Source organism: Castanea sativa, chromosome 8 (genome assembly GCF_040712315.1).
Source record: "Castanea sativa cultivar Marrone di Chiusa Pesio chromosome 8, ASM4071231v1".
Taxonomy (NCBI): domain Eukaryota; kingdom Viridiplantae; phylum Streptophyta; class Magnoliopsida; order Fagales; family Fagaceae; genus Castanea; species Castanea sativa.
Genome location: NC_134020.1, coordinates 51,894,613 through 51,908,847, shown reverse-complemented (window position 1 = coordinate 51,908,847; position 14,235 = coordinate 51,894,613). Strand labels below are relative to the sequence as shown.

The following is a 14,235-nucleotide window of genomic DNA, read 5'->3' as shown; positions in this document are numbered from 1 at the left end:
GGTGATGTGCAGAGGTATTGCTGTTCCTGACTTAGTATCTCCAACAACGTTCAATAACAAAACTTGAGCTACCTTAAGTCGAGCCAATGTCTTCTTACCCCTAATTGAATCCTTACGATTGGGCTTGGGCTTATTTGCTTCTAACCCAACCCGTGTTTCTACAAATTCTGGACCAGGCAAAATATGGTTGCCTTCTAAGATACTATGGGCCCGTTGGCTATGCTCCTTCCCTGTGTGTTGAATAGTCTCAGTGAATAAAGGCCTATTTACGGCCCTTTGTGGTGGCAACTTCCTTTTAGTCTCTCTAGCAGAATCGCTACTGGAATCATCTTGCCCGCGAACCACATTTGTCTTTAGCACACTCCCACTTCTCCCTTGATCTTGTTGTGGCTGCCCAACGTCTTGAGCAGCAGAGGGCCCACCACTCTTCTGGTTTCTTGTCCCATTTTTCTTCTGGTTAACCACTACCCATGGTTCATATCCCCTGCCCGTTGCAACCACATGCTCACTGACAGGCACGCTCTTCGTGGTCCCCCTCCTAGCCTTGTCCTTATTTGTGTCACACTCTTCGCATGATTGCTTAACCAACTCACCTTCTACAATCGTTTTCGCCATCCTCAGTGGAAAATCATGCTAGATAATGTACGGACAGTGCTCACGTTTATGCCCCATTCTTCCACACCTGAAACATTGCTTTTGAATGCCCTCATAACAGTCAGGTGTTCAAACTTTCCAATCAATATGGCTGTTACAAGAGGTTTATTCATGTCAACTTGGACACAAAGCCTAGCAAACCTCCCTCTCGCTTCAAATTCGGTGTGCATATCTACCCTTAGGACATTACCAATCATCTTACTAATTTGGTGTAAAGCTTCTGCGTTATAATACTCAATCGGAAGTTCATTCAATCATATCCATACTGCAATGGAGGATATATTTGCCGTTGCCGGGCGAAAGTCTGGTTCCCAAGGTCTGATTGATAAAAAGTGCTTCCTAATGAACCATGGTCCCCTCTTCAACGTGGCTTCATAGTCCTCTCGCAATGAGAAACGAGTGAGGAAAAAGCCATGCCCTAAGTCCACACAATCTAACCTCCCAACAGGCCTCCATAACGATAGCAGCCTATTATGAAGATAGTTAAACCCAAACGAACGTCCATACACCTTTACAATAAGCACTCGCGCCCACAGCCTTCTAATTTGCTGTTCGAAACCCTTCGAGAGCTTAACCACCACCAGACCTTCTCGGAGAGCCTTTATTTCATCATCCAACTCCACGTCATCTTCCATGAAGCCTCCGAAACTAAAGGCCTGTGTAAAGGCTCCTGGGATCTCTCTAATCAATTTATCCTTGAAGGATGTTACACGATTCCATAAGCTGAAATCATGGCTCGGTGATGACGGAAATGAATCCTGTCCTTCCTGAAATCCTGCATGGTTTACATCTTTTAACTTCTTAATGCTACGTATTAATACTTCTTGTTCTTCCCTAGAGAGAGAGACAGAGCGCTCCATCGGCCTAGCTTTTCTTATTCTTCTTACAAAAAAAAAAAAAAAAACTCTTATTAGCAATTCAGTATTATTGGTCATGGACCATGATGATCACATGCTCACGCTTTCTAAATCTAATTCACCTCATTCCTTCTTTCTCTCTCTTTTTTTTTTTCCCTATTCAGACCTTTCTCTTTCCAACTCTTCACTCCTCGTAGTCCTCTCCTCTATTCTCTCTAATTTTCAAAAAATCCCGATGTTGCTGTTGCCACTTCCGCTCTTCTCCAAACCACCGTCATCGTATGACCAAGTCTCGAACTAGCCAGCATTGCGCCACCCACCAGCTAGTGTTTCTCTCCACCAACGATCTATCAACCCCTGCTACGCATTTGCCGGCTCCACTGCTTAGCATCTCCAAACTGCACCGCTAGCTCAATCACTTCCCAGTAAGTTCTCTCTCTCTGACTTAGAGGGCGTTTGGATTCAACTTATCCCAGCTGCGTTTTGCGTTTCAGCGTTTTCAGTTTTTTTTTTTTTTTCAAGCCGTAGTTGTTGACTAATTCCACCCACAAATTTCACTTTTCAGCAACTTTTTCATTAAAAATGGGTCCCATAGCACTATTCACACATTTAAAAATTATTTTGCTACAGTGTTTTCAGTTTTCAGCAATAAGTTCTATCCAAACAAACCCTTAACACGAAAGAAAATAAATTGACATTGGAATTTTTTTGAATTTTTTTAGTTAGTGGGATTGAAATTAGATGGTGGGTTTTTTTGGCTATGGGATTTATGGGTTCTTTTAATTCAGGTCTTTTTTTTTCTTTTTTTTTTTTTTGGTGAAGTTGTGATTTAAAAAAAAAAAAAAAATTTCATTCTCATGGTGGTGATTTGTACCAAGACCCAAGAAATTGTTGATGGGTATATTTTTTTGCTTGGTATAATGGGTTGGATTATTTATCTATTTTTTTTTAAAAGTTTTACTTGTTGGTTTTTCTATTTGATGGTGTGGGTTAGGATGGAAAAAAAAATGAAGAATTTAGTATGTAGTTGATGTCACTGGTAATACCAATTAGAAAACAATAAATGTTGTTATTGTTGAAATAAGGGCTGTCATTGGTAATACCAATTAGAAAATTTTGTTATTGTCTCTCTCTGATTTTTAAGACTAAGCTTTTTTGTTGTTATTGTTGTTGTATGTAGTTTTCACTATATATTATTTGGCAGTTTTTTGAAGTTTTTGTCATGGTTCTAAGGGTAAATCAAGTGTTAACTATGAAGCATTGATGTGGATTCAGGATTTGGATTCAGTATGATATAGATATTTTAATGTGAAAATATCAGACAAGCATCCCTTCTTTGTACATTGGTCAGAACATATGTTTTAAACCTTTCTCATGCTTTAACTTGTAATTATGTTCCTTTAAACTGAAGGTCATGTCCTAATGTTACATGTTCAGGATGATGCAAGAAGTTATTTCACATGTTCAGAACATTAAAATTTTTATTTTTAAAATAAAATTTTAAGTATTGGATGCTTATCTTGGAGTATATAAGAAGTACTGGACACTCCCTTGTTTGTTTCTTTTAGCTAGAGTGGCAAATGTATGGCCTAGATCTGGTTTTCTTATGACTTGTTTTTTGTTTTACTGAGATTTACATGTTTCCTTATTGTTGCAGGAAAGAAGAAAAAAGAACAACATGATGCTCAAGCTGGATTGGGTCTGAATCCTGCTTATGCTGGAGCTTATGGAGTTGCGCCTCCAGTAAGCATGCTTTCTTTTTTGGGACCACTTCTGAGTTCATTTGAAATGTGGTTTCATGTTTTAGTCATTTTTCTTAATCCCTTGTGCTCTATATGCTTTCATATGGGTGTGTTAATACTTTATATTTTGTAATTCAATCCTTATCATGTTGCTCTCTCTCACTCTCTCTCCAGAATGGTGCAGCTATCTCAAATACCCTATCCGGGTGGTGTAAAGTCTTTGGTACCAGAGGCACCTGCTCCACCAAACAACATATTGTTCGTGCAGAATCCTCCCCATGAGACAACTCCTATGATGCTGCAAATTCTCTTCCACCAATATCATGGTTTTAAGGAAGTTAGAATGGTGGAAACAAAGCTAGGAATTGCCTTTGTGGAGTATACAGATGAGATGCAATCAACAGTTGCGATGCAGGCACTCCAAGGTTTCAAGATAACCCAACAGAATCCAATGTTGATCATGTATGCAATGATATAGACAAATTAGGTTTTACCTTTTCTATCCACATGGGGGAAGGCTGAAATGCATTTTCAACTAGGATATTACCTATTGAATTAGATGTGATATCTTCTCATTTGCTAGTTATCTTCGTTACATTCTCATTTTTCAAAAGTAGCCTTTAGAAGTGATTGTGTATCATTGTAATTGTAATCTTTTCATTGTTGTTCTACCCCTTTGAAAAAGAATGAAGTAGCTTATCTGACTCCTTTTTGAGTTATCAACCCCCTTTAAGTTTCATTTCCGTTTTGCCTCTCATGTGCCTTGAAATTTAGTGACATCTTAACTGTTTGGAACACGATGATGGTTTTAACTTTTAACCATATATTGAAAATCTGTACTGGCGTGAAGAAATGGTGGCAAACTGCAAGGCTTATCCTTTATTGCCTTCTGCGTATTCCACAAACTTATAAAGCCAAAATTGTGCCTCGAGAGATCTCAAAATTATTGCCCTTGGGCTTGTACAGTTGCAATTTACCAGCCAGGTCTGCTTATGGTATTGTTGACATGGCATTTCATGATCATTTCATTTTGCACTGGAATACTAAAATAGAACTAGATTGGCAAATTTTGTTGTTGATTGTTTTTTTTTTTTTTTTTCAATATATACAAAGGAGAAAGGACGCGATGGAAACTCCAACAGGTGCCAATTGAAATTGTCAATTGGCCAATGTATAATGAAGAATGTTAGGAAAATTAGTCTTTAAAGATGACCGTTCACTTTTTTGCTCATTAAAGGCAAATCACATACATTGCGCTGCATAGAACGCTACAGCTTGCAAAACTTCGAGTTTAAAATTGTTAGGGATTCAAGAAATGTTTCTAATTCACATTTACAAGTAACACAGGCAACAAGATCTTTTAAAAAATGCCATCAGAAGTTCCAGGAGCATGATGCACCAAGAAAAGTTAGCCACCAATTGGAAGAATCACTACAAGCTTATTGCTCAAAAACCACACTCTATACCCTCTCCAACTCGGCATTGTGCTTGTCCAACTGGTCTTTCAGCTCTTTTCTCCATCCTTGGATCGGTTTCTCCTGCTTCTTGATAATCTCAGTCTTTACCTTTAATTCTTCCTCCATCATAGCAATCTCCTGATAAAAGCAGAAATCACAATGAAAATGACTTATTTCAACAATAACAGCCCACACCTTTTGAAATTAGAACAACCTTTATTTAAAGCTTGGCTAAAACAGACAGAAATTTCCATGACAAAGACAACCCAACAGAAGAAAAACTACATATACCATAATTCACAAAAATTATCTATAATTTACTGCAATTAGAGCAAAAGTTAGCCTAGATGCTGTATACTTGAACAAATACACCCCCATAATTTGTAATTGCAATTTGAACCAACCAAGTGATGTAAGAAAACTGCCAACTCATGCTCAAATTTCTAGTGGCACCCGAAGCAACTAAGACAATGCATATCTCTCCATTATTAACATCTAAAGAACTAAGGAGGCAATATTAAGATGATAAATTCTAATATTTGGACGAAAAATATCCTCTTTGCCAACAAATGGGGGGTTTTCACAAACTTCACAATATCGGGTAGTTGAACAGAATTAATAGAAGAAACAGCCTTGTCTATGAGCACATCCTTGGCAAAATCAAGACCAAGTGTGATGCATGCACATATATGAAGCCTTCCTCATTAGATTGAATTTGAGTGTTATTAGGAGTTAGTTAAAATGATAGAACTATTAACAAATTAATGGGTGAAATTAATAAGAAAACTCAGAAGACAAGTTGTTCAAAGGAAAACCAAGAATCCAAACACTCAAATTATACACCATCAAATAGAAAAACCAACAAGTGAAACTTAAACAAAAATAGATAAATAATCCAACCCATAATACCGAGCAAAACAATTTACCCATCAACAATTTCTTGGGTCTTGGTACAAATCACCACCATGAGAATGAATTTTTTTTTTTTTTTGTTGTTGTTGTTGTAAATCACAACTTTACAAAAAAAGAAAAAGAAAAAGACCCAGATTAAAAGAACCCATAAATCCCACAGCCAAAAAAACCCACCATCTAATTTCAATCGTTAATCTCAAAATTAACTAAAAAAAATTCCAATGTCAATTTATTTTCTTTCGTGTTCCCAATGAAAATTCAAAGAGAGAGAACTTACTGGGAAATGATTGGGCTGGCGGTGCAGTTTGGAGATGCTAAGCAGTGGAGCTGGCAAAGGCGTAGCAAGGGTTGATAGATTGTTGGAGGAGAGAAACGCTGGCCGGTGGGTGGTGCAATGGTGGCTGGTTCGAGACTTGGTCGTATGATGACGGTGGTTTGGCGCAAGAGCGGAAGCGGCAACAGCAACATCGGGATTTTTTGAAAATTAGAGAGAATAGAGGAGAGGACTATGAGGAGTGCAGAGTTGGAGAGAGAAAGGAGAGAGAGAGAGAGAGAGAGAGAGAGAGAGAGAGAGAGAGAGAGAGAGAGAGAGAAGGAATGTGAGTGAATTAGATTTTTTTTCTAAGTGACGTGGATTGATGACGTAGAGTTATTTTAGAGCCATTAGATTTAATGGAAGAGGTTAGGATTTCAGCTATTGCACCCTGTGCAATGCCTTAAGTATTGCACGGGATATGAATCCCATTGACTAGAATATGGTACAAAATGTACTTATAAGTGCAAAATGTAACTACAAGTAGTCATTTTTTTCTGACCAGTCAAAACAGTGCAAAATTTTATTCAACTTATCTAGTTTATATACAACTTCTTAAAACTTCAACTTTTTCAAAGTAAAACTATATTTTGGCTTAAACTTGTTTTTCTAATTCAGTAATTCAATGAAAATAAATTCTCACAAACGAGCTCCGGACAAAAGGACACAATGGCATGACATCATGAGAATTGTCAAGGAGGGGGCAGTTGAAGTTGGTAGAAATTCTCTCTTGTCGCTAAATAGTGTTCAAAATTAGCTCTACTTGGAATCTTTCAAGCAAATCGTCTATTGTCACTAAATTGCTTTCAATGGCTCTATTTAAGAATATTTCAAGCAAATTACATCATGGTTGCACCGTTGCAGTCAAGAGAGGCTTGAATTGGTGAGACATTTAATCGGCCACGATATTGATATGAAACAAGAAAAGCATTACAATGCTTCTTTGTACTAAGTTAAATGTATTTATTGCTTGTCTTTGTTCTCTAGCATTAGTTTTTTTATTTGAGAAACACACATACATATAGGAGAAGGGGATGAGATAAGGGAATACACTCACACGCCAACACCAAAACTGTACTACATGCGACAGTTAGTATCGCGAAGCAAGTGATAAATGTTATGCGTTTACTTTGTTTAATATGGAATCAATGAAATTTCATTTTCACGAAACCTTTTGCATCATATTCAAAATTGACAAAATATAATTACTGATTGACTAGCTAATCTTCATAGTTTCAAACTTTCAATGATCCATGTACAATTACTTAAAATCAAACTTTAACAATAAGTTTTTAACTCAAATGCTAATTCCTAGGGTGTTAGCTATCCAATGATTTTTACTGACTTTTTGCCTTTATTTAATTAAGTAAATTCCCTCTTCATAGAATAATAAAAAAAAAAAGTTAGTTAATGGTTTCAAATCCCACAGGTGTGTAACCTAAGAAATCAAGAAGGCAAAAAATCAAAGTTCCATGGTGGGGTATATGGACAAAATAAAGCAATTACCTAACAATTATTTGGAGAATATATTAATAAAACATATGCAATGTACGTGGATAAAGAACGAAAAAAGAAATCTAAAGGATGAAAACTTTGAAAAGAAAAGTTACAATACATCTTCATCCATGCCTTTTTTCGAGTTTTGTCTCTCATTTATAAAATAAGTCATATTCAAGCCATCAGAAATCTCTCTCTCTCTCTCTCTCTCTCTCTCAAAGACCATTAGAAATTATTGAAGTGTGTGTGCATTAGGATTTTGGAATCCTTTCCCAAAAGCATGACTATCCAAATGAGAATGTATAACTCTTTCAAGCATTTAATTTCAAAACAACCTTAAATCCATAATCTTTGCATAATTAACACCAAGCTCTACCAACACGAGCAATTCTTAGGTACTCTCGGTGCACAATAAATAATGCTTTTTCCTTTTATATTCTTAGTGAAGTTTACTTATTAAATTTGTGGTATGATTCACCATGATTGTGAAAAAAGAAAGTACTATTTCGCCAATACTCCGAGAGTACCTAGAGATTTTCTAACCAACTTTGATCTTATATGTAAGAGGTAAAACCTGGCTAATAAATTTTCCCAATTTGGCTTAACCAAATGTCTAGAAAATGCCTTGTATGTCACACAATTGACCATTTCATTTGAGATGTAGATGATGCAATCTATTCTGAGCAAGCCAACAAAATGTCCTATATGCTGGAGTCAGCTTAGGCGGCAAATCAAAACTATAGACTGTACTTCACCACCACTCGGAATTTTCCTCATGAAAATGAGATGCAATTGGCAATCAACTCAAAAAACGTAATGTACAGAATAATGTATAACTAAATGGACGTGGATTTCAAGGTATTCACACCTAACCACGCGGTTCTAGTCCCCACAAATTTGTTTTAATGTGAACTGGGCCTAATATTAATTAATTACAAAAACCAAATTGTCAATGTTAACCTTTGTCGGAAGTGTGATTTGTACGTAGACCCCAGTGCATTACGAGACGTAGGAGCTGTGTGTTAGGCCATCAACTTGACAACCTTGCAGTGGGGTTAGATAAATCAGGTTTTCAATAAAAAAAAAAAAGAAGAAAAAGAAAAAAGAAGAGAAAGAAGCAGATAATTAGGTCATGACAGTGATTGACACCATTAAAAGTGTTTGGTAGAGTAGTTTGAGTGATATTATTAGGGTATTTTTAATATACATGTAAAAATATGTGTAATATTTTTTAAAATGTGAGTTGTAATGTTAAAACTCACATGCCAAACATATCCTATTTATTTTAAAAACTAACGTTGTCAAGAAATTTTCCTATAGTTACATTCAAAAAATGAAAAAAAATTGGCCAATACATATTTGCAATGATACGAAAAATTAATTATTTTCAAAAACTAAATTTGTCAAGAAATTGGCCAATAATTCCATTCGAAAAAAAGAAAAAAGAATTTGGCCAACACACGTTTACAATGATACAAACCATTAGTTAGTTTCAAAAACTTAAAATCTCTTGTTGTGGAATAATATACACGTGGTGTGAAACCTACTTTACCACATTAAAAAAAAAATGAATTAATTAAAAGAAGCTGTCAAGAAATTGATCAATAATGTATAGCAGACATCATTTACATATGGGCTACGCGTACTAATTATAATAACATGGACCAGGCAATTAATATTACTAGGATATATAGTTTGCAAATGAATTTTTGCTTGGTCTGAAACAATCATATATGACTCTTTCTGCAACACATGCAAATACGAGAATGTTCAAAAGTCCAAGATTAATGCTACTATTTAATTAGTTTAAATGGTCCTAATCTTCAGTGTAGTTTTCATTAAAATACCAACCAAAAACTTTAACAACAGTAGAAAGTTTCTTCCAAAACCAGATCACATTGTAATATACTAGTTTTTTTTTTTTAATCTTATTGTTCATCTGGACTATTTCAGAGCATACGTACAAGATGTATTTAGAGTTTACTGGGATCCAACTGGCCTCTATTTTTAATTACAAAAAAAGGTACAGAACGTTCAAAATTATATTATATTAATGGGCTAATTCATAATCAGTTAGGCTGGAAGCATCATATTTTATTAAAAAAATGTTCTACTCAATGAAGGGATGGCTATATAAAGTGTCAGCCTTGCCTCAGTGTTCACTCACAAACTAGTCTAAATTTATTCTAAGCCACAGAAGTCACCGAAGCTGTGGGACTTAATTCTCTAGTGTTGCTCAAAAAATGGCCAATCTTTGGCCTCACCTTGTCTATGCATTGGCACTAATCTTATTAGCTACCAATGTAGCTGCCGATGATCACAAGCCTTACATTTACGCTTCTCCACCTCCACCACCTTACGTTTACAAATCGCCACCACCACCTCTACACCACAAATCACCACCTCCCTACCACTACAAATCACCACCACCACCTCCACACCACGAATCACCACCTCCTTACTACTACAAATCACCACCACCACCTTCACCATCACCTCCTCCACCTTACCATTATAAGTCCCCACCCCCTCCTTCTCCATCTCCACCTCCTCCTTACGTCTACAAGTCCCCACCACCCCCATCTCCATCACCTCCCCCTCCATATGTCTACAAGTCACCTCCACCTCCATCACCCTCACCACCTCCTCCCTACGTTTATAAATCCCCACCTCCCCCATCACCATCACCGCCTCCTCCCTATGTATACAAGTCACCACCTCCCCCATCACCATCCCCACCTCCTCCATACGTTTATAAATCACCACCACCACCACCATCTCCATCTCCTCCTCCTCCATACGTTTACAAGTCTCCACCACCACCATCACCCTCACCTCCTCCTCCTTATATCTACAAGTCACCACCTCCCCCATCTCCTTCACCCCCACCTCCTTACGTCTACAAGTCCCCACCACCTCCATCTCCTTCTCCCCCACCTCCCTACGTCTACAAGTCACCTCCCCCGCCTTACCTCTACAAATCTCCCCCACCCCCATCTCCATCACCACCTCCTCCATACGTTTACAAGTCACCACCTCCTCCATCTCCTTCACCTCCTCCTCCTTACGTTTATAAGTCACCTCCACCACCTTCCCCATCACCTCCTCCTCCTTACGTTTACAAGTCACCTCCACCACCATCCCCACCACCACGAGATCGCTACTATTACAAATCTCCACCACCCCCCACTGGTTACTAGTTAAAGTAATCATGATTTGTAATGTTTTGTTTTGCAGATTATAATTTGTTAAAAGAGAATAATTGCTGTTGAAGTAATCAGATACTGTCATTAGGTTTGGTTTATTATTATATACTTTGGTTCAGTGTCAATCAAGGCGACCCAGTTAAAACAAAGGTTGAATTCGAAGGACATTGACGCTTTAGCGCGTTCTTAGGCAAAAATATATAATTTTATTGTAATGAACAGATAACATATAAGTTTGTGATTTCTTTAATTGGACACGAGTTCCATGCACGTATGAATAATAATGTCTCTTGTAATTCTTTTTCTATAATTGGATCATGTTATTCCATTCCATTTGTGGTTGACTCTCTCTCTCTCTTTCATATTTATACTATTTTAGGCAATGGACAATTGCTATAATCGTAATCAAGATCAATAAGATGTATGAACTTTGGAAACATGAGCATAATCCCAGGGAAGGGGGATGATTATTCTTGACTTAAAAAATGTTATAAGTAATACTACAATCACAAATTATTTTATAATATTTTAACAAATTGTTGTAGTAGCAAATTTGTACTGATTCTCATTTAGGTTCACCACTAACATCACTTTTTTACTTATCAATAACTACTTACCACATCAACAGTTTGTAAATATTTTAGTTTATAAATTTTAATACAAAAGAATTATGTACTAAGATTCTCTAGAGGTTTTAGTATAACTACACAGTAGAGCTTATAAAATCCTATCCATTCATTTTGCATTAAGTGGGTCGGATTTTGACTCATTGTCAACATTTAATAAATTTTAGCTATTAAAATTTAAAAAATGCTATGTTTACAACATTTTTACAAAAATATTACAACAAATCCTAAATGACTAGTTGGCTTAAATTATAATCCGTAAAACAATTTGTAGGATTTATTGTTGATGTAACATTATTCATTACCATATAGCATCTATTTAACTCACTAATAACCTGAGCAAATCCAATATATCCATTGATTTCAAATTAGATTGATTCGATTTCAGAAACCTTATCCCTAAGAATTTTATTGATAGCATGACAACTAACCAATCGGACAAAACTGTCCACACCCCACATTTGGGTGGACGGCTAAGCCTTAGGCGGCTAATGAGGTTGAACAAAGAGAAGAAAAAATCTCAGAAAAATCCACATACAAAATACATAAATCTAACATTAATGATTATTGGCAATTGATACATGATTTAGGCTACTAAAATTAATTAATTTCTATTCTATTTGTTATTTTATTATATTTATTATTATTACCAAATAAATAAATAAAATGACTGCAAATACAAATAGGGAAAAAGGGAATGAATCCGCTTTTAGGAATCATTCAATATTCAAAATGATTGTCTCAATGTATCATGTAATTTTTTTTTTTGACACAAAATATAATTTCTACTTTAGTCTAAATTAAGTGTATATATGTATGAAATTCTCTTCTGGAGACTTAAACCCCGGCCTTTGTCCCCCACACCCTACAAGCATTTTTACTTGTAGAGTGACCACCGTACCAAGGGTGCGCGGTGGTATCATGTAAATTCTTTAAAATGAGGATTTTGAAACATTTAGATAGAGAATTAAATGTCATTTATTGATCATTACATACAATTCAATTAAGATATAGTAAGAAATAATGGTTTTTTTTTTCCTATTCTCTTTTGGTTTGAGAATTGAAGGTTTTTTATTGGGTTAATTCAAAGAAAAAAAAGAGATTATAATTACTCAATCAAAATAAATACAAATATCTTTAGGAACAAAGAAAAAAATGTTTGTTATGCTTGATATCTTTAAATTGATCTGTATTTGTCTTAATTCTACTATTTCTTCAAGCAACACACAAAATTTGTATAACGGGTCCATTTGGATGTAACTGAAACTGAAAATTGAAAAACACTGTAGTAAAATAATTTTTTAATGTATAAAAAACATTGGTCACGCTTAAAATTACTGTTCATTGGCCTAAAATCACTGTTCATGGCCAATGAACAGTACACAATGCGCGTCCCAGTGAAGAAAAAAAAGAAAAAGAAAAGGGAAGGGGCTGAAACGCAGACGCTGGGCATTTCAGCCCCTCCCAAACGCACACTACAAGTCCTCAAGCTAAGAGTATCAATGAAAAAATGTGTGTGAAAAATGTGTTGGCAGTCTTCCTCCTCACATGCTTGGTGTGTTAAGCAACAAATCTACTTTGAATCCGTATGTTGTGATTAATTTGTGCTGATAACGACTGTGCTGGAATCGAGGTCAATCAAAAGAGACATTTCAGAGTTCTTCTAAACAACATCAAAGATTTGTGTTGAGTTGCTCAAATCAATGAGAGAGAGAGAGAGAGAGAGAGAGAGAGAGAGAGAGATGATTCTATAACTTGAAATTAAAAAAAGAAAGAAAGAAAGAAAGCTACTTTGTCTTAAAAAAAATGCTAGGTATCAATGATGACTGTAGAAGTTTTTTTAGGAGGTTATTAAGAAACTTAAATTAAAAAAATTTAATAAAAAGTGAACTTGAATTTATCAAATTATCAAAAAAAAAAAAAAAAAAAAAAACTCAATTCCATGAAGTTTTATAATTTCCTTCTATGAGTTATTCTATTTTGAAATTGTTACATTATAGTTGTAAGTACTCAAAATGTGATAGTTCAAGCCCACAAAGAACAGTGATGCCTTATTCTCCAAATTGAGCCCAAACAATAGAATTTATGTAGAGAATGGGAAGACAGTCCAAAAGTAGCTTAGGATCAAGCTTTGGTTAATGTCTGAAGAGTTCAAAGTGTTATTGAAATCCCCTTAAGAAATTGTTTACCAGTGATACTCTCCTCGAACTTGCCCAAGAATTGGTTACTTAAACACAAATGTTCTAAGTTTGCCTTCTCTTTTTCCCTATTCTCCTTTCTTTCTTTCCTCTTCTAGTAGAACATGTTCCAACCCCTTAATTTGGAGATTTCCCTTCCTTATGTATCATTCTCTCTTGCATCCTAACCCTCCATCTGTATGCTTCAGGGCTTTTCTTAGAATACTTGTCCCATCATAATCCTATTGAAGGTGGTAGAAGGAGCTGCTAGCTGTGAAGTTACTGTCCAGGTGTCATTTTTTCATTAATACAGTTGATAAGATTGTTGCAGGGTATTCAATGCGGAGGGGGAATGTATACTCTCCAGGAAGCTTCCTCCCATCATCTTTACCCCCCCCCCCCTTTATGGTTCTTTCTCTTCTCCATAAGCCCTCTCGTAGTTCTACTCTGCATTCTGTATTCCCTCACATCCTTGGGTTGGTGATGTCTTTGGGTCATACACCCTTTTACTATACAAGACATTTCGTATTCCAATTATCTTCGGTCCTTGGACCCCCTACAAAAGTCATTACTAGTTGTCAATGTGGATAGGCATGACCATTTTATTTTATTAAGTTTGTATAACATTTTTTATGCAATTGCTATTATTTTTATAAAAATATGTTAAATTAAATGACAAAATGCAACCTACTAGCATTATATTATTTATTGACCTACATAGCTACACTTACCCATATATAAATATTACATTAAATGTTTACTTCACCAATCAAATGCTCGAATTATCACTAACT

The 14,235-nt window shown here is 35.8% G+C and overlaps 1 protein-coding gene and 2 long non-coding RNA genes across 3 annotated transcripts; 2 read left to right on the top strand and 1 right to left on the bottom strand.

The window, feature by feature from the left end:
- The first annotated feature begins 3,071 nt into the window (after positions 1-3,071).
- LOC142608445 (uncharacterized) lies at positions 3,072-3,567 on the top strand. The gene is made up of 3 exons (XR_012839497.1): positions 3,072-3,093; positions 3,169-3,254; positions 3,428-3,567. It is a non-coding gene; the product is annotated as an uncharacterized LOC142608445 (long non-coding RNA).
- Positions 3,568-4,443: 876 nt separating this feature from the next.
- LOC142608138 (uncharacterized) lies at positions 4,444-6,311 on the bottom strand. Its single transcript, XR_012839432.1, has 2 exons — positions 5,900-6,311; positions 4,444-4,848 (listed from the first exon to the last, which is right to left on the bottom strand). It is a non-coding gene; the product is annotated as an uncharacterized LOC142608138 (long non-coding RNA).
- Positions 6,312-9,584: 3,273 nt separating this feature from the next.
- Positions 9,585-10,971, top strand: LOC142607308 (uncharacterized). Its single transcript, XM_075778750.1, has one exon. The coding sequence runs from the start codon at positions 9,676-9,678 to the stop codon at positions 10,630-10,632; it is 957 nt and encodes a 318-aa protein (XP_075634865.1). The 5' UTR covers positions 9,585-9,675; the 3' UTR covers positions 10,633-10,971.
- The last annotated feature ends 3,264 nt before the right edge of the window (positions 10,972-14,235 follow it).